This window comes from Lithobates pipiens, unplaced genomic scaffold (genome assembly GCF_037356315.1).
Source record: "Lithobates pipiens isolate NorthernLeopardFrog02 unplaced genomic scaffold, aLitPip1_a1.2 Scaffold_8, whole genome shotgun sequence".
NCBI classification, from domain to species: domain Eukaryota; kingdom Metazoa; phylum Chordata; class Amphibia; order Anura; family Ranidae; genus Lithobates; species Lithobates pipiens.
Genome location: NW_027507903.1, coordinates 106,292,003 through 106,312,205, shown reverse-complemented (window position 1 = coordinate 106,312,205; position 20,203 = coordinate 106,292,003). Strand labels below are relative to the sequence as shown.

Below are 20,203 nucleotides of genomic sequence, written 5' to 3'. Positions count from 1 at the left end.
CATGCACATGTTTATCAAATGGTTGATGCCCTAAACTCAGGTAGCCATCTATGGTATTTCCCATAGGGCTTACAATAGCAGCAGTCTATCTCTAACCAGCTGCGCCGGAGCCACAGAAGTATTATCCAACCAGTTCTGCCAACTCTATGCAGTTTAAGGTTAAACCTCTTTTGTTCTAATTTAAATGAGTGGCCACGTGTCTCAATAAATTCCCTTCCGTAAAAAAGTTTTATCTCTATTGTGGTGGCCCAAGAGTGGTATTTGTAAATTGAAATCATATCCCCTCTCAAGCATCTCTTCTCCGGAGAGAATAAGTTCAGTGCTCGCAACCTTTCCTCATAACTAATATGCTCCAGACCCGTTATTAGCTTTGTTGCCCTTCTCTGTACTCCATCCATTTCCAGTACATCCTTCTTGAGGACTGGTGCCCAAAACTGGACAGCATACTCTAGGTGCGGCCCAGACCAGAGTCTTGTAGAGTGGGAGAATTATCGCTTTATCTCTAGATAATCTAGAATAGATAATAGATAATAGATTATCTCCCCTTTTTAATGCATGCCAATGCTCTGCTTGCTTTGTTGGCAGCAGATTGGCATTGCATGCCATTACTGAGCCTATCCTCTACCAGAACCCCCAGGTCCTTTACCATTGTTGTTTCCCCCAGAGGTTCTCCCACTATTGAGTTTGTGGCCTCCTTTAAAAGGGTTTTTGACATTCCCGCACGCTTCGCTTCTGCTGCCAAGTGCCTCATGTCCATCAAACAGAGTACGAGAACTGTTGCCGACTACGCCATTGAATTCCGTACTCTGGCAGCAGAGGTTGCTTGGAACAATGAGGCCCTTGTGGCTGCTTTTTCTCATGGTCTCTTGGATTCCATCAAGGATGAGATAACAGCCCAAGATATACCCACTGAGTTGGAGAGCTTGATCTCGTTTGCCATCCTCATTGACTCCAGACTCAGAAAGACTTTCTCTTAAGGAGCGCTTGCGGATGCCTCCTGTACGTTTGCCTCCAAGCTTTGTAGTCCCACCCATGCCTCCCTCACTTCCTAGGCCTCCTGGTACCGAGATGGTCAGTGAAGATGAACCCATGCACCTGGGCTTCACGCGTCTCTCTGCGGATGAGAGAGCCTTTAGGAGGAGGGAGAGATTGTGCCTTTATTGTGGCCAGGCAGGTCACTTTTTGAAGTCTTGTCCTACCCGTCCAGGGAACGCCCGAACCTTGAGGTCCTGTCATGGACAGACCTTAGGTGGCGTTGTTTCGTCCCCAGTTATCCAGAAGGATAAGCTCCTGGTTTTGGTCACCCTTTCTTGGGCTGAGTCATCCATCGAGATACAGGCGCTAATTGACTCTGGGGCTGCAGGCCTGTTCATTAATACTGCATTTGTTTCGCAGCACTCGATTCCGCTGCAGCTGCGTGACACTCCACTTGCCATTGAGGCTCTTGACAGGAGACCTTTACAGCCTGCCCATGTGACTCATGAGACGGTTCCGTTGTCCATGGCCATAGGGGCTCTTCACCATGACATAATCCAATTCCAAGTTATTTCCTCACCCATATTTCTGCTGGTTATTGGTTATCCTTGGTTACAGAGGCACAACCCCTCTTTTGATTGGCTCCATGCGGAGGTTCTCTCCTGGTCACAACAATGCAGTGAGACATGCTTCCTGAAGGTATCCAAGGTCCTGTGCAGCGCTTCACTCCCCTCCCTGCCGGAGGAGTACCATGATGTCTTTGATAAAGGACAAGCCGGTAGTTTGCCTCCACACCGGCCTTATGATTGCGCAATTGACCTTCAACCTGGTGCCATACCTCCTGGTGGCCGGGTTTACCCTTTGTCGGTTTTGGAGGATAAGGCCATGGAGGAGTATGTTGCTGACGCACTTTCTCGAGGTTTCATCCGCAAGTCCTCATCTCCTGCTGGTGCTAGTTTCTTCTTTGTGAAAAAGAAGAGTGGTGAACTGAGACCTTGTATAGATTACAGGGGTCTCAATCGTGTCACGATTAAGAATGCCTACCCGATTCCATTGATTACAGAATTATTTGACCACCTCAAGGGAGCAACGGTTTTCACAAAGCTCGACCTGAGAAGGGCATACAATCTCGTGCGCATTAAGGAGGGCGACGAGTGTAAAACTGCGTTTAATACCAGAACGGGCCATTATGAATACCTGGTAATGCCTTTTGGCCTTTGTAACGCCCCGGCAGTTTTCCAGGAATTTATTAACGATGTCCTCCGAGATTTGTTGCAATTGTGTGTGGTGGTTTATCTCGATGATATCCTTATATTTTCCAAGTCCCTGGAGAGCCACCACACAGATGTCTGTCGTGTACTTCAGAAACTAAGGGAGAACAATCTCTATTGTAAACTGGAGAAGTGCGAATTCCATCGTGAACAGGTTAAATTCCTGGCCTATGTCATTTCCACTGCTGGTTTTTTCGATGGACCCAGAGAAACTGTCGGCAGTCCTACAGTGGCCTCGACCCGCGGGTTTACGTCCTCTGCAGCGTTTCCTGGGCTTTGCCAACTACTATCGGAAGTTTATTCGTAACTTCTCCTCTCTGGTCAAGCCTCTGACTGATATGACCAGAAAGGACGGTAACCCACAGAGTTGGTCTCCGGAGTCTATTAAGGCCTTTGAGACTCTCAAGGCTGCCTTTGTTTCTGCTCCTGTGTTGGCACACCCTGATCCTACGTTGCCTTTTATCCTAGAAGTTGATGCTTCATAGACTGGAGTTGGCGCCCTTCTGTTTCAACCTCCTAACTCTGAGAGTGCTATGCATCCGTGTGGTTACTTTTCCAAGAAATTGTCACCTGCTGAATGCAATTATGAGATTGGTGACAGGGAGCTGTTGGTGATCATTTTAGCCCTGAAAGAATGGAGACATCTCCTTGAAAGTACCACTGTGCCTGTTCTTATTCTTACTGACCATAAGAATCTTACATTCTTGTCTGAGGCTAAGCGACTCTCTCCCAGAAGGGAGCGATGGGCTCTTTTCTTGTTGAGCTTTAATTACATTGTCTCATTCTTACCCGGTACTAAGATTGTAAGGGCTGATGCCTTGTCACGACAATTTTCCTCCACTTCCAAGTCGGAGTCAGTTCCGGTTCCTATGATTCCTCCTGATCGTATATTGGCTACGGTTTGCACCAGTCTTACTTCTCCTTTGGGTGACAAAATTCTTGCTGCTCAGGGCCATGCTCCTCCTGATAAACCTTGTGACCACTGCTTTGTCCCAGAGAGTCTCCGTACTGCAGTGCTCCAGACTTAACATTCTCCAAAGGTAGCTGCCCATCCTGGGAAGAATCAACTCATTTGGGCCATCTCCCAACAATTCTGGTGGCCTAGTCTATGGGCTGATGTTACTGCCTTCGTAGCTGCCTGTCCCGTGTGTGCTCAGAGTAAGACTCCACAACACCTTCCAGTGGGCCTCCTACAACCCATACCCAATGGAGAGAGGCCCTGGACTCACCTGTCTATCGATTTCATTGTGGAATTGCCAAACTCCCAAGGCAACACTGTTATCCTTATGGTGGTTGACTGGTTCTCAAAGATGTGTCATTGTATTCCACTTAAGAAGTTGCCCACCTCTAAGGAACTGGCTTTCATTTTTGCTTGGGAGATCTTTCGCTTACATGGGCTACCCAAAGTGATTGTCTCGGATAGGGGCAGTCAGTTTGTTTCCTGGTTCTGGTGAGCCTTTTGTGCACAGTTGGGAATCCAGCTTGCGTTTTCTTCTGCGTATCACCCGCAGTCTAATGGGGCAGCAGAATGAGCCAATCAGTCCTTGGAGCAATTCCTACGTTGCTATATTTCTGACCATCATAACAACTGGTCTGACCTATTACCTTGGGCAGAGTTTGCTCACAACAGTGCCTTGAATTCTGCCTCCCGATTGTCTCCATTTATGGTGAATTATGGTTTATGGCATCTCTGTGGTCTTCGTTCCACTTGGGTACAAGTCCAGGAGGCTTTGCGTCATGCTAATGAAAGGTACAGACTCCATGCTGACCGCAGACGCCTGCCTGCGCCTTCCTACCAGGTTGGGGACAGGGTCTGGCTGTCATCTCGCAACCTACGGCTTTGTGTTCCCTCACTGAAGTTTGCACCTCGGTTTATTGGGCCTTTCCGTATCCTTTGCAGGATTAACCCAGTAGCTTACGCGTTGGACCTTCCTCCTAGTATGCGCATCTCAAATGTGTTTCATGTCTCCTTATTGAAACCGTTGGTCTGTAACCGATTTACCACCTCGGTGCCACGTCCTCACCCTATTCAGGTTGAGAACCATGAGGAGTATGAGGTACAATCCATTGTTGACTCCTGTAGGTTCCGTGGGCGCATACAGTACCTGGTGCATTGGAAGGGGTACGGTCCGGAGGAACGCTCCTGGGTTTCATCCTCTGACGTACATGCCCCTGTCCTCCTTCGCGAGTTCCATAGACGGTTTCCCCTCAAGCCCAGTGGCCCTCCGAGGGAGAGGGGTCATGGGGGGGGGGTACTGTCAGGGCTAGCTTAGCCCTTCCTCCTCTGGGCTGGCCGCTCAGCTGTCGGCTAATTGCCAGCTCTTTTCTCTCTCCACAGTTACCAGCTGTTCACGATGATGCTCGTCTGACTTGCTTATTTAAAGCCTTCCAGCTCACTCTTTCATTTGCCTTTGCGTTGGTCACATCACTAGGAACCATCTCCTGCTGTTTGTTTTAAGACTGGCTTACTGACATCCCTCCTGGCTTCTATGCTGCTTGCAGTTGCTCTCCTTGGATCCCTGACATCTGGACTGGCTGATTACCCGATCTGGTTTATGAACTTTGGACTGGCTGACTACCCGATCTGGCTACTGGACTCTGGTTATGCTTGACCACGCTTTTTTCTATTTACCTTTTTATTTTTATTAATAAACAAGTGTGATTTGATTGTACTTCTGTCTGTTTCATGGTCCCTGACACTTAGCTTAGTATCGTCTGCAAATACAGAGATTGAACTGTTTACCCCATCCTCCAGGTCGTTTATGAACAAATTAAATAGGATTGGTCCCAGCGCTGAACCCTGGGGGACCCCAATACACACCCCTGACCATTCCGAGTACTTCTTATTTATCACCACCCTCTGCACTCGCCCTTGTAGCCAGTTTTCAATCCATGTACTCATCCTATGGTCCACGCCAATGGACCTTACTTTGTACAGTAAACGTTTATGGGTAACTGTGTCAAATACTTTTGCAAAACACAGATACACACAGATTTCACACAGATTTCTTGTTGCATTCTTTGTAAAGTCTGAATGCTGATGATGATCCCTCAGGCTTGTATTCTTTCTTTTGCTTTTATATGCATTTTTACATTGGAGTCAAGCCACCCAGGACTTTTTGTTCCCTCTTTTAAATGTAATTCCCAATGGGATGCTCTGGCTAATGCCCTTATGTAATGTGCTATTAAAGCAAACAGAGGCAAAACATACCTTACATTATTTCCCCAGCCAAGCAAAAAAAAAAACACAAAAACCCTCAGAATTCATTACTATTACTTCTCTCTACAACCTCCCCCCACCCAAATGACAAAGTACACTACCCACCCAGACCACTTCAGACTTACATCAATATATACAAGACATGGCCCTACCCAAGATCTCTCCAGCAGAAGCTGACATTATCGAAAAACCCATTACTACTTCAGACTTTCTGACTGCAATCAAAGGACTTAAGACTGGTAAGAGCCCAGGCCCAGACGGATATACCCCCCAATTTTTTAAAACGTTCGCTCAACGATTAGCCCCTATAATGGCTCAGGCATTTGAGGAGGTGGATGAGACACACCTTTTACCTCCACAACTCCTTGAAGCCCAGATAGTAGTATTACCCAAACCCAGAAAACACGGCTCACATTGCAGCAATTACAGGCCCATATCCCTATTAAACGTCGACCTCAAACTATTTTTTAAAATAATAGCTACCTGCTTAGCCCCCCTACTGCCTTCCCTAGTTCACAGTGACCAGGTAGGTTTCATACCGAATCGAGAAGCTTGGGACAACACTACAAAAACCCTACATCTCCTATCATATGTCCAACGCCACGCTGCTTCAGATAGGCCTGGGCCCAAAATTATTAAACAAAATCATGTCACTCTACTCAAATCCATCAGCTAAGGTGGCAGCCAACGGAGAATCCGTGGAGGCATTCAAGATTAGAAACGGTACAAAACAAGGGGGCCCGTCGTCACCATTATTATTTGCACTCACTGTCGAACATTTGGCCCAGGCTATCCGCAGTAATGACACCATACACGGGATCCCTAAGCCCCCGACCCACCGCAAGTTATCATTTTACATAGATGACTTGCTTCTTTATGTCACTGAGCCACAGGTTAGCATAACCACCTTACTTCAAGAGCTTGACCGCTTTGGAGCATACAGCAACTACAAATTAAATATAAGAAAAATAGAGGCCCTGAATATCTCCCTCAACCTGATCAGAGTCCCTACTTCAGAGACAGTTTACACCGCATTGGAAATCCTGCTCGATTAAATATTTGGGGAGAAAGATACCTAGAGACCTGCATGATACATACACCCTGAATTACAGCCCTTTGTTGAGGAAAATTTGACATTCCTTAGAATCTTGGCATCACCTCAAGCTTTCATGGTGGGGATGAATAAATGTCCTCGAAATGGACATTCTCTCTAAATTACTTTATTTATTTCAGACACTGCCCATACTTCTCCCCAAAGCTTTCTTTCTTACGCTTTGCTCCCTAGCTGTTAAGTTTATCTGGCAACACCATCCCTCTAGGCTTAAACATAAAGTACCAAGTGCCCCCAAAATTCTAGGAGGCATTGGTCTCCCGGACTTTCAATTATATCACACATCGGCTTTAATGTCGAGACTTTGAGTGGTTCCCACAACCCTTAACCAAACCATCCACGGTCATCAAGTAAGACATGGCACAAGTAGACTTCAGAGCTCTTTTGTGGGGATACAACACAAAATTTCGCACTATGGATGGAATATCCCCCCTGACAACGGCAGCACTTACCAGATGGTACAGCAAACATACCACCTTTGCCCTTTCCACAAACCCTAGTCCTCTTTCTTCCTTATTTGACAACCCAGCACTCTCAATAAACAACAATAGGGGACAATGTGGTTCATATACAAGAGAGCAATGGCCTACAGCCAGACAATTCATTCAAACATCCACAGGCCAATTAATTCCATCTGTGATCAGACACCCAATCCACTGCCCCGATCGACTGGCATTCCATGCTATCCCTATCACAACATTGCAAGATGCTCCAACTTTCAGGACAGGTCCACAGACCACTCACGACATTCGAGGATATGTGTAGTATCTCTCAGACCCCCAAACACCCTCTATCTCTAATTTACAGAGACATACAGTCCTATACATATGATTCACTGCCTAATTTCATGCAGAAATGGTCTAGAGACCTGGGCATGGAGATATCTCTTGAACAATGGAACACCTCATTCACACTCACACACAAATCTTCCATATTCGGGTTCTCACAAGAGAAAAACTACAAATTACTATCGCAGTGGTACAGGGACCCAGTCATGGTGAACAAGATGTACCCGGGTATCTCGGATGTGTGCTAGCGCTGTCACGGAGGAATGGGCTCCTATATCCATGTGTGGTGGGTTTGCGACCAAGTTCGCCTTTTTGGGACAAGGCATTTGGTATTTATAATGATATAATAATTATACAATGTCTCCTGAAAGGGGCCTATTATCCATCCTACCAGGGCCAATCAGCTCTCATAGGAAGAGCCTTCTTAAGTTCTTCTTGTCCGTAGCTCAACATGACACTATGCTCATAGAGGAGCTACAGGCAAACCTGGGAGACATATGAGATAAGCACACACAGCTATGGTACCTATGGCTTCACCATTCTTCGTCGGTCTTCCACCTAAACAGAATTTCTGTGTGAGGATTGGGTCCCATATAAATGTAACGTGGAGATAAATAGAGATATCAACGAAAGTGATTCCGACAACCTATACAGCTTAATGTATAAAAAATGAAAATGCTATTAGACTATTACTGCTGAGTCCCCCCTTCCTCTCCCCCCCAATCCATCCCACACCCCCTTATTCCTTTCCCTGTACCCTCCCCCATCCAACAGTTTGATCGTTTACTAGATATTCTAGGCAGTGTCCCAAGTTAGATGACACTGCATAACTGGGTTTTGTATTATAAAGAACTGTTTTAAGTATTCATGCATATGTAAAATATAACATTTTGTACAGGATGGTATGTGAAAACCGCCTCCCCCTTCCTCTCCCCCCTCCCTTTTTTATATACCCCCCCTTTCTTTTTCTTATTACTGACTCACTTGTGTTATATTTTACCTTGAAATATCAATAAAAATTATATTCAACCTTAATATGCTCTTAAAGCAAACCCATCTCTCCTCCTTTTTCTTTGTTTCTAAGATTTTATCCCAATTTATATCTTCTAGCAAGGTTCGTAGTTTAGGGAAGTTAGCTTTTTTGAAATTCAGAGTCTTTGTATTCCCATTATGTTTCCTATTTGTGCAATTTATACTGAAGCCAATTGACCTGTGATCGCTGTTATTGCCCCGTTTTTCCACATCCGTGATCATGTATGTATTGTTGGTAATCAGTAGATCTAGTAACGCTTTGTTTCTAGTTGGTGCGTCTATCATCCTTCCCATGAAATTGTCCTACAAGACATTTAGGAACTGGCGAGCTTTAGACGAATGCGTGGTGCCCTCCGCCCAGTTTATGTCTGGATAATTTAAATACTCCAATATGATAACACTTCCAATCCTTGCTGCTAATCCAAATTGTGACAGGAGGCCTGTCTCCCCCTCCTCTCTCAGGTTAGGGGGCCTATAGCATACTCCCAGTATTTTCCCCTTGGCTTCATCCCTTTGGAGCTCAGCCCATAAGGATTCCACCTACTCCCTAGCTCCCTTATTGATGTCATCTCACATTCACTTGTACATTATTCTTGATATATAGGCATACCCCTCCCCCTTTTTTACCCTCTCTATCCTTGCAAAAGGGTATACCCTTAAATGGTTGCCAGACAATCATGAAAGCTGTTGAACCAGGTCTCTGAAATTCCCACAAAATCCAAATCCTCGTACAACAGTATCTCTAGTTCACCCATCTTGTCCGCCAGGCTCCTGGCATTGGTGAACATGTCACATAGTTTAGACCGGTCGCATATTGTCCTCCTATCGGGTGTTCTGAGATTGCAAATAGGACTTGTTACTATACTTACCTCGGGTTTATGTGCTTTAGTCAACTTACCACTAGTGCCCCAATACTACCCTCTGGAATATGTTCCACACTGACTATCTTTACCTTTGGACCCCATCGCCTAGTTCAAAAACCTCTCTAACTTTTCGGCCATCTTCAATCCCCGCACATCTGCACCCTCCTCATTTAGGTGCAGTCTCCTTTCTATAGAACTGGTGACCGACTGAGAAATCTGCCACGTTATCCAGGAACCCAAACCCATCCTTACTACACCAGGTCCTAAGCCACTTGTTTACTTCCCTAATCTCCCTCTGCCTTTCTGGTGTGGCTCGAGTTACTGGTAGTATTCCTGAGATAATAACCTTGGAGGTCCTTTTTCTTTAGGACACCCCATCTGCCTCTGTCATTGGTGCCAACGTGCATCATGACAGCCGGGTTTTTCCCAGCCCAACCCAGTAATCTGTCCACCAGACCCGTGATATGCCGAATCCGAGTGCCTGGTAGACAGCATACAGTTCAGAGCTTCAAGTCTTCAGTGCTTCAAGTCTTTCTCACAGATTTCCCTCTCTGTCCTTCTAAGAATTGAGCCCCCTACCACCAGAATTTGTCTATCCTTTCCCTTTGCCCCCCCCCCCCCCCCCACTCTCAATTCAGGAGTTTTGCTCCTGGCAGCTAGAAGAGTCGCTCAGCTCCAGCAGTGCTGGTTCCTGACCAGTTTCAGCAATGTCCCTCAATGGAGTGTGCTTATTGGGATGCTCCAGCCTAGGATCAGCCTCCCTGGCACTCCCCCCTCTATCCTTCCTGACTGTCACCCTCTGCACCTCTTTGCCTCCACCCGCCTCTATGCTGGCCCCTGCCGGCACCTGCCGGATACATTTCCAGCTCTCCTTTAGTATGGAGGGTCTTCTCAGTGCTGACAGTTGCTTCCCCAGATTAAGAACCTGGGCTTCCAGGAAAACAATGAACTTACATTTTGCATAGCAGTTTTTGCCCTCGATCAGATGATCAAGGAACACACACACACAGCTGCATCTCCACACTCGCCGGGCACCGTACCTACTAATTTAATGAGGATTGGGGATTATACCCAAATTACTTAACAACTAGCCTCCTAACACTAATACTGAAGAATACAATACACAGGTACTCAACAAGACAATACACAGGTACTCGCAGCCCATTACATTTAGAGGGCTTAGTAGGAGTTTACTGTTGCTAATTATTTAAGGTTTGTTTTATTCAAACAGCTGGGAAAGAGGTCTTTTTGTTTTACTTTTGTCTATGCTTGTCTAAGCTTCATCATAGGCTGTATTTTGTGAATGGCCGGGGTATTTTTGAGGGTGGAGACACCAACGCCGGCGTTATACCTTCAGTGCTGATTTGGGGGGGGGGGGGGGGGGGGCAGATGTACATTGGAAGCACTTTTAAAGCTGTTTGAACAAAAAAGACTTAAGGGCCTGTTCATACCAATGCATTGTGTGTTTTGCAATAAAATGATGCAGGCACACTCTAAGTTTATCCCAACTACCCTGCACAGCAGTTGTCTCCAAACTGCAGCTCGGGGGCCAGATGTGGCCTTTTGCTTGCTTTTATCTGGCCCTTGGGCTGCTATTTTATTTACTGAGACCAATGAAGGGCAAAATTCCTCCTAATTACAACAATGATGGGGCACGGTTCCTCTCAATGACACCAACAATGGATTCCAAATGACATCAATGATGGGGCACAATTCCTCCCTGTGACACCAACAATGAGGCCCAATGACACCAATGATGGGGCACAGTTCCTCCCAGTGACACCAACAATAGGGCCCAATGACGCCAATGACAGGGCATAATTCCTTCTCACTGACACCAATGATGGGGGATTGTTTATTCCCACTGATGCTGGGACATTTTTAACTCCCGATGGCCATATTCCAACCCCCCTAAAATCTGAAGGACAGTAAACTGGCCCTTTGTTTATAAAGTTTGGAGACCCCTGCTGTAGAGAAAAGATGTCTATACTTACCTATTCTAAGCGCACTCTGGTCCATTCACATGGTCTGGCCCCAACAGTGGCTTCAGTGTAGAGGAGGAACAGCCAACAACAGATGCCCCATAGTAAGCCTATGGGTGACAGCACTGCCTAGGCTCCACAGCTGCTGTTGGTGATCTCTCCTTTTCACTGAAGCTGGCCGCTGGGGAGATCATGTGGCCGGAGTTCCCTCAGTATAGGTAAGTATAGACATCTTTACAGGGTAGTTAGAAAAGACTTAGAATGGGGGTGGGAGTAGGTTTAAAAGCGGGGCTCCACCCTAAAGTGGAACTTCCGCTCATCGGCGCCACAATTGGCACCTTTCAGGGGGGAGGGGGGTGCAGATACCTGTACAGTACAGGTATTTGCACCCACTTCCGGCATAAATATCCGCAGAATCTGTGGATATTTACGCCACTTCCTGCGGATCTCCCGCTGTCCGCTGGGAAATACACGGATCCCAGGGACAGCAGGGACCATCCTTATTGCGCAGCTCGATTCGTGCATGCGCAGTAGGGAACCGGGAAGTGAAGCCGCAAGGCTCCACTTCCTGATTCCCATACCCAAGATGGCGGCAGCAGCAGCACCCGAGAGACGATCGAGAGATCGCGGGCGCGCTGGGCGGGTAAGTGTCCTTATTTTAAAAGTCAGCAGCTGCAGTATTTGTAGCCGCTGACTTTAAAAAAAAAAACGGCCGAACTCCCGCTTTAAGTATAGTTATGACGTGACTGAGCTTCTCCTTTAAGTGTACAGTTAAAAAAAAAAAAGCAAGCACTGCAATGCGTTGTAGCAACACATTGGAGCATGCATGCACAACACACACTACCGCATGCATTATGGTGCACCTAATAACACTTATTAAGCCCTCTACAGGTATTAAATGATGATTCCTGGAGTTGGGCTTTAAAGTGGTTGTATACTCTTTTTTGTAACTTTTACCTACAGGAAAGCCTATAATAAGGCTTACCTGTAGGTAAAAAAAATATCTCCTAAACCTGTACGGTTTAGGAGATATTCCCCTCGGTATGCGCCGCTGACTGCAGCGGCCCATGCGCACGAGGGTATTCTCGGCCTGAAAATCCGGCAGTGGCCGGCGGCCGGAAAGAAACCTCCCGCGCGCATGCGCGGGAGTGACGATATCGCGGCTCCGGCCACTCACAGCGCCGGAGCCGCGATACCCGGAAGAAACGCCGAGGGAGCATGTCAGCTCCCTCGGCGTGGATCGTGCCAGATGTCGGGGCCTCGTTCTAAGGTAAGTATTTCATAATGAGCTAGTATCTCGGAGTTTACTACCACTTTAATAAACCGTATGAGCTGGAAGGGCAGATAGCCCTGCACACACAAGTACAAACAACTCACAAACATATAAACAGCTCAGTTCCACAAGGGTAACATGATAACTGCTTTTGCCTAGTTTCTTACCACTATCTGCAGATTCTGTTGGTCCCGATTCTCCTTCTGAATCTGAATAAAATGGTTTTTCCTCCCTCTCCTTGCGCTTTTCTCTGTTTGGGCACTTTGTCCATTCAGGCACCTGAAAAGTTCAAGAAACAAAGCACAAAGAATAAGTCAAGAATACAATAAATATAACTGTTGATCGGCATACATACTGAGAGATCCAGCCATTCAGTGTCCAAACCAAATTTCTCGGTTGCAACTGGGTTAGTTCTAGGGAAACTGTTAACTAGATTGCCAGATACTTTCAGATGCATTAACTGTACTAATTAATATCCATTGGTATGGGGTTGTGTTTACAGTACTTGCATGGTGAGAATACTGTAAGATCCCATACTTGGTTTCTTTAAGCCATAATTAAAATAATAGTTTGTAAATCCTGTAATAAATAGTACCATCAGGCACTCTTGTTTTTATCTCCAGATGCTTCCCAATCTAAATACATTTAATATCCAGATTTACAGGATAGCTATTAAACAAGCTTTAGGCTCCATTCACACATGCGAACCGGATGTGTTTTGAACCGTATCCGATTGGTCTAATGTGTGAACCAAATTGTCTTTCTATGGAGGCGGTTGACATATCTGCTGTGCAGCCAGCGGCAGTGCGAATTCAGTGCGATTTTAAAAAGAGTCCTGAGCATTTTCTGAGCACTGCAGTTCAGATGTAATTCCAGGCTCGTTGACTTCTATGTGAACACTTCTGAATTGCACAAGTCATCAATTTTGAACACGAATTGAGAAAAAAACAGCGTGGGGGTCATCTCCCCTCCCCCCTCCAATCCATACCAGACCCTTCGGGGGAAAAGTGGGTAGCCAGACACTCTAACAAGAACTACAATGCATTATTTAACCAATAGTTCCAGATTAAAAACATTACAGCACCACAACCAGGGTGATGTACATGTTGACGCATTTCACGCTCTATTATGAATAAGAGCCTCCGAGCGTGAAACACATCAACATGTGCATATCATTGGCTGTGGTGCTGTGATGTGCTCAGACAGTTTTTGACAATTCCTTTATTAAGAAATCAAAAACAAAAACAATGTCCCCCAGTTTAGATCCAGTGTCAACTATGATGAATGCAGCCACCACAACCTGGCAAAAAAAGAGCTCTATACCCATCGCTGGCTCCTGCTGACTGACAGCTCCACCATATGATATAATATGATATAACTAAGGGGCAAGGCCACCTGGCGACATCACCAGATGGCCCCCATCCCTTGTGACGTCATCGACCCAGCATGCACCGGCTGATGATGTCGCAAGAGGGCGGGGTCATCTGCTGATGTCACTGTGTGGAATCGCGCCTTAGTTATATAAGAACTGTCAGATGGTGGAGCTGTCAGTCAGTGGGAGCCAGCGACATATACAGAGCTCTTTTGATTTAAAAAAAGGAATTGTCAAAAACTGTCTTTTTATTTATTTTTTACACTTTTTTGGTGAATGAGTAGGGGTGAAATGTATCCCCTACTCCTTCATATGGGGGGGCTGGGATCTGGAGGCCCCATTGTAAAATGAAGCTTCCAGATTCCAATAAGCCCTCCACCCACAAACACTGGCCAGGGTCGTGGGAAGAGGCCCTTGTCCCCATCAAAGCACCCACCCATGTTGTGGACACGTGGTCTGGTATGGCTGGGGGGGGGGGGTCGCTTGTCCCCCCCTTTCCTGGCATGCCAGGCTGCATGACAAGACAAGGGTCTGGTATTGATTTGGGAGGGGGGAACCCCACGCCATTTTTTTTTTCTGGCATGAGGTTCCCTTTAAAATCAATACCAGACCCGAACTATTAACCAATAGTTCCAGATAGAAACATCACAGCACCACAACCAGGATGATGTACATGTTGATGCATTTCATGCTCTGCTATGAATAAGCGCCTCAACATGTGCATATCATTGGCTGTGGTGCTGTGATGCTTTTATCTGGAACGATTTGTGAAATAAATTATTGGAGTTCTTGCTACAGTGTTCAGCTACCCACCTTTCTGCATAAAGCTTTCCTCGGTTAAGAGCTGGGCCGGCATGCAAGATATCTGACAGGGTGTATTGGGCAAACCGACCTGGAGCGATGCCCTTATATCATTTTTGTCTTCACAGCCCTTGACACAGATGTACACTTAATTCTGCCCATAGGAACGAGGCCTTATTTAGGTGTATGTGTGTGTTTGAGCTTAAGCTACTGGATTCTTTAAACAACAGACCCTTTTCAATAGGGCAATTATAACTATTAGCCTGACTAGTATGAGAAAAGGAGCCTAAAGCTTCACCTGCCAGTTGAAAATATATAGAGTATATGAAATATTCATATGCAATATTTTATATTTACTTGACTTAAAAATGGAATTGTTATTATTTTTGGACATACATTTATAAATAAAATATATTTTTGTTCACAAGAAAAATAAATAAAATATTTACAAAGCATTATATATTAAAAAAGTATAGAGCTGGTTGCTGCAAGCAGCTAGGTAGTTGCTAGAGGGGAGAACGCTGGTAAAAAGCATTACGCTCCAGTCAGCAAACAGAACTTATAGCAACTCTAGAGTAGATTTAAAAACAATGCATTTACATGGAAAGCAAGGAAGCAAGAAGGGTAAAAAAAGGTAAGTAAATAGCTTTCTGCTTTCAGGGATTTTGTAACTATAGCAGGACAGACATTTACTAGGAGCCATTAGTTGGGTGAAGAGGTTGTAAGCAGATACTAGAGAAGTTGTAGTAAGTGATTCACAGTATTAACACACCACTTATACTGCCAGACTGACTTGCATGCCTTAGAAGTCTGGGTCCACATGATATTTTACACCAAATTTTTTGGCACTGATTGTTACATTTTGGGTAATTTGTTATAGTACTTGTGAACCCAGAACAAAGAAAGGTAGTGATCTCAAAACAGAAAACACTGCAAACTGCAAACGTATTCGATATTCACACACGCAAGAGGTAACCTCTTTCCATTCCCCCAGGAGTCCGATGTGACTGTCTATTGGTCCACTGTCTTCCTCTTCCTGAGGACAAGGGGAGAATGTTGGTCTGTGGCATGTTTTTATGATTCACTAGCACTTATTTCTTCCCTATAAACTGCAGAGATGGAAAAGCTGAGCGTAACCAGAACGGGAAGTATGATAGCAGTAGAAAATAAAGCCATTGTGCATTAGCTTAGGTTGGGAAGGGTAAAGGTAAGTGCCTAATGGTAAAAGGAACAAAGGAGAGTGCAGACAAGGAAGACATGAAGTCTTGCAGAGCAAGGGAAGTTGAGCTGGGCACAGCGGTGGGCAATCCCATATCCCTATATACTCATGTTATAGCACGCACAGCTTCCTTCACCTCCACGTTGCGCACAGATGGATCAGGAGCCTCCTCTGGCCAGTCTGGAAGTTCCTGATAGCCAACAGCTTTGGCATTGAGAAGGTGAGAGAGAGAGCCCAACTGAAAGTGATCCCGATCTGTGTGGGCAACAAAGCAGTGGATAAGTTTCTTTTTCGCAAATACAATCTTTACTGAATTTTTCTTATGATGTAATCAATTTCATTCTTAGCAATAAGTCTCTTGTAGACAGTATATACCTTCCATTAATACCTAAAGAGAGTCTACTTTTGTAGACAACATATGCATGCACTAACACTTACAGAGGCAAAAAAGTTAAGATTTTCTATATTATAGAGAACATTTTGAAATGGTAATTGAGCCTAAAAAGTACCCTGAAAAATGTACCTTTTTGTCTAGAATATAAGGCCTCATTCATACGAAACGGACTCGTTTAGCGGAGTCCGCCAGCTCAGCAGAAGATCTCTCCGTTGATCTCCACTGAGCCAGAGGATGACAGGCCCGTCTCTGCTCACTGAGCGGGGAGGGGACTGTCAGAGCGCCGCTGATTCCTATGGAGAGATCCTATTGACAGCATGTCCGGTTTCATCAGATCTCATCTGATTTGATCCGCCAAGACGGATGGCAAACGTATCGCCTTACATCTGATTTTAGCGGATTGGATGGCAGAAGGGTGTCAGTGGACACATCTTCGCTGACAGCTGTCTCTTCATAGGAGTCAATGGATGGCCCGATTGGATCCGCCTGAAAAACGGACAGGCAGTTTCAAACGGGCTTGCCGCGTGAAAAGGGCCTAAGAGAAAAAAAAAATCTGGCACTACGATGTCTCAGCAATAAAACATATATGATTTTATTAGATTCATCCATTAAAAGGAATCAATACCTGTAATTGACGCATTTCAGCCTCTTACATAGGCCTTAGTTATAATGACTAAAGCCTATGTAAGAGGCTAAAACGCGTCAATAATTACAGGTATTGAATTGATTCCTTTTAGTGGATGGATCTAATAAAATCGTATATGTTTTATTGCTGAGACATCGTGGTGCCTGATTTTTTTCTCTCATATAAGCCTAGACACTCCTTTGCCTTTAACCTCATAGCTGCATATCCACAGTGTGAGATCTAAAGCACTCCTGCCTCTGAATGGAAGTCTCAGGAGATTTGGAGTGAGATTTGATAATGCCACTACTATGCTGCTTACTGTTGGTCATCCTGTAGCTATGACATGCAGAACCCTGCCTCTACCAAGATAGCCACCTCTGGTAATGGGGAAAGATCAGCTACAGGGTGAACACATGCACTATTGGTAACTAGCCCTCTGACCTCTGCCTGTCTTTTTTCAGTTCCTATTTAAATATGAATTCCAAGTATGGAAATGTTATACATAATTACATTGGTCCAGCTTTTTAGTAGACACCGCTATTCTAGTGATCTCCATGTGCTGAGTGGCTGGCCATTTTGAATACAGGAGGTTGGCCACTCAGCACAGGGACTGATTTCTGAATGAATACAAAGGGTTCTCTGATTGGATGGGGTGGAGAAGTGGGGCAGTGACGTCCCAAGCTGGACCAATGTAACTGTAAAAGTATACATGCCTGGAATTCTTCTTTAAGTAAACTACTACTTATTACTGGTATAGTTAGTATTTCTTTAGTTCTGCGTTCTTGCAAAATATATAAAAAAAAACACAGATCAGGTTACCCTCCTTACATTAATGAATGTGTTGGCGGTCTTTATTCTAAACAACTAGAATATGTTTACCCTGCTACAGGCAAAAAATGCAACTAGTACTAATCTGAAGTTAATTTTAAAATGCACAAATCAAGAAATTCCCCAAAGATCATGCAAAGTCATGTCGTTTAGAAACACGTACATCTATTGTACAGCCTGTGTATGAGCTTTCTTACAATGATACCAATGTTGAAAGCTGAAGTATCAGTAAAACCGGAAAGCCTAAAGTATAACTAAAAGGTCATTTTGTTTTGTTTTGGATAAAGTGGAAGGGGGTTAGAACACCTGTCAGGTTTTTATTGCTGTCTGTGTCCTTGTTAGGCCCCTTTCACACATGCAGATCCGTTTTTACTGACTCCACTTGCTCAGCAGGGATCACTCCATTGGCCCCCAGCTGAGCCGGTGAATGACAGTTCCGTCTCCGCTCACTGTGCAGGGATGGACCTGTCAGATCTCCGCTCTCCTCTATGGGGAGATCGAATGAAAACAGACCGCCTTTCCATTTTCATCCGATCCGGGAGTAGCAGCAGACTGATGAGCTTACCTCTCTGTCATTCTGCTCTCTACTCTTATCAGAATGTTTCTTGCTAATCCATAAGCACTACAGCACAGATACTTGACTACCTGTGCTGTTTCTCTGTCTTCAGTCTGAGCTCAGCTGTACCATGGATTGCAAGAGGCTGATACCAGAGCAAATTCAGGTACTTATTCCACCTTAATTTATAAACACATTTAATGCCTTATTAATGAATACAGAGCTGCAATAATTTGTATATTTTCTAACTGCCTGGATGACCTGTTGCTTTGCCTTGAACTGGGAGTTTAAAGTGGCTTTCATATTATTTTGGAAGATAAACTACAGAAATTACCTTTAAATGGAGACTCTAGTATAGGTGCAGGCTTTTGTGCCAGGAACAGTTTTTTAGCATGTTTACTAAGCGCTCCACCTTTATCCAAAGGGACGATCAGCTGTCGAATGAATCTTGTTCGATCTCTGATGTCATAATTTTGGTCATACTTGGCAAGGTTCAGAACATACTGAGTGAGGAGCTTTGTCTAGGAACAGAAGGGAAATTGCATTACAGTTATGATAAACAAGGAACGAAAAAGGGAAATTATCAATAAAAGAGAAAAACATTAATAAAACATATCACACATTACTTTTTAGAGGGATTTTGAGGTTCATCAACTGGATTTGTGGGTTTTCAGAGGTTTGTCAACTAGACTGGTGGAGGTAAGTGCTCTTAGGCCTCTTTCAAACAGGCGTTAAATTCTAAAGCAGCCCTAAATTATATTAACGCACCTATATTATTACTGAGCAATTTGGCTGTGTTGTACATTCATTCATGTTGTGTCCAGCAACACTCCTCAAATGCCCTGTGAGATGTGGTTTTTTTTTCATTTTGTACAAGGCTAAAATGGGAAATGATCACTTTTGACAATTTGCAACTGAACCTTAAGGCTAGGGTCACACATGTGAGGTGTGAATTTCAGGTCCGTTTTCACTGGAAATGTCCAAAGTAGCTGTTCAGCGGTTCAGCTGCGATTTAGATATGATTCAGATGTGAATTTTAGAAGCAGGGGGCCACCAGCGTCTTTAAAAGAGAAGTAAAGGAATTAATTTTTTCAATATCATATTTACCTCGGTGGATGCAGCATCGGTCTGATGCTGCATCTGTTCCCCACACTGAGAACCGAGCGATCAAACATCCCCAATCACTCAGCTTTTACAGCTCCTTTAGCAGAGAGCTGCTGACTGTCAGTCACAGCTCTCTTCTCTTCTCCCTCCTCGCTCACTGGAGCACTGGGCTGTAGAGGGGCAGACCACTAAATCTCTCAGTGGCTTGCTTGATCTACACAGAGGGGGAGGTGTATTGGATTGTTTTTGTTTTTGTTTTTTGTTAATAAAGTAATTGTCAAAACTGTCTTTGTGTAATTTTTTACACTTTTTTGGTGAATGAGTACAATGTACCCCATACTTATTCACAAAGGCAGGGACCTAGGAGCCCCCTTGTTAAAAGGGGCTTATAGATTCTGATAACCCCCCCCCCCGCCTGCAGACCCCCCCAACCACCAACCGGGTTGTGGGGAAGAGGCCCTTGTCCCCATCAACAAAGCACAACCCCCCCCAATATGTTGAGGGCATGTTTCATTCAGGAAAGGGGGAGGGGTGTTTTCTCACATCCCCTTTCTTGGCCTGTCCCTTGGATAAGGGTCTGGATTTTGCAGGGGAACCCCACACCATTTTTTTATTTTTATTTTACATTTTGCGGTGGTATTTCCCTCAAAATCAATACCAGACCCAAGGGTTTGGTATGGATTTGCGGGGGACCCTAAGCTGTTTTTTGGTTTTCATTTTGGCGTGGGATTCCCTTTAAAATCCATACTGGACCCTAAAGACCTGATGGGAGGGGGGACTCCCACGCTG

At 44.9% G+C, this 20,203-nt stretch overlaps 1 protein-coding gene across 16 annotated transcripts in view; it reads right to left on the bottom strand.

The window, feature by feature from the left end:
* The window catches only part of AP3B2 (adaptor related protein complex 3 subunit beta 2), a 132,736-nt gene that overhangs the window by 22,458 nt on the left and 90,075 nt on the right, over positions 1 to 20,203 (bottom strand). For 5 of the 16 annotated variants that reach the window (XM_077471845.1, XM_077471850.1, XM_077471837.1 and 2 more), the window contains exons 16-19: positions 18,645 to 18,831; positions 16,032 to 16,162; positions 15,653 to 15,724; positions 12,683 to 12,794 (exon numbers count right to left, since the gene is read on the bottom strand). In XM_077471845.1, the coding sequence (XP_077327971.1) occupies positions 12,683 to 12,794; positions 15,653 to 15,724; positions 16,032 to 16,162; positions 18,645 to 18,831 (502 nt within the window). The remainder of the gene's footprint in view (positions 1 to 12,682; positions 12,795 to 15,652; positions 15,725 to 16,031; positions 16,163 to 18,644; positions 18,832 to 20,203) is intronic. The other 11 variants (XM_077471846.1, XM_077471852.1, XM_077471840.1 and 8 more) reach the window with 5 other exon arrangements.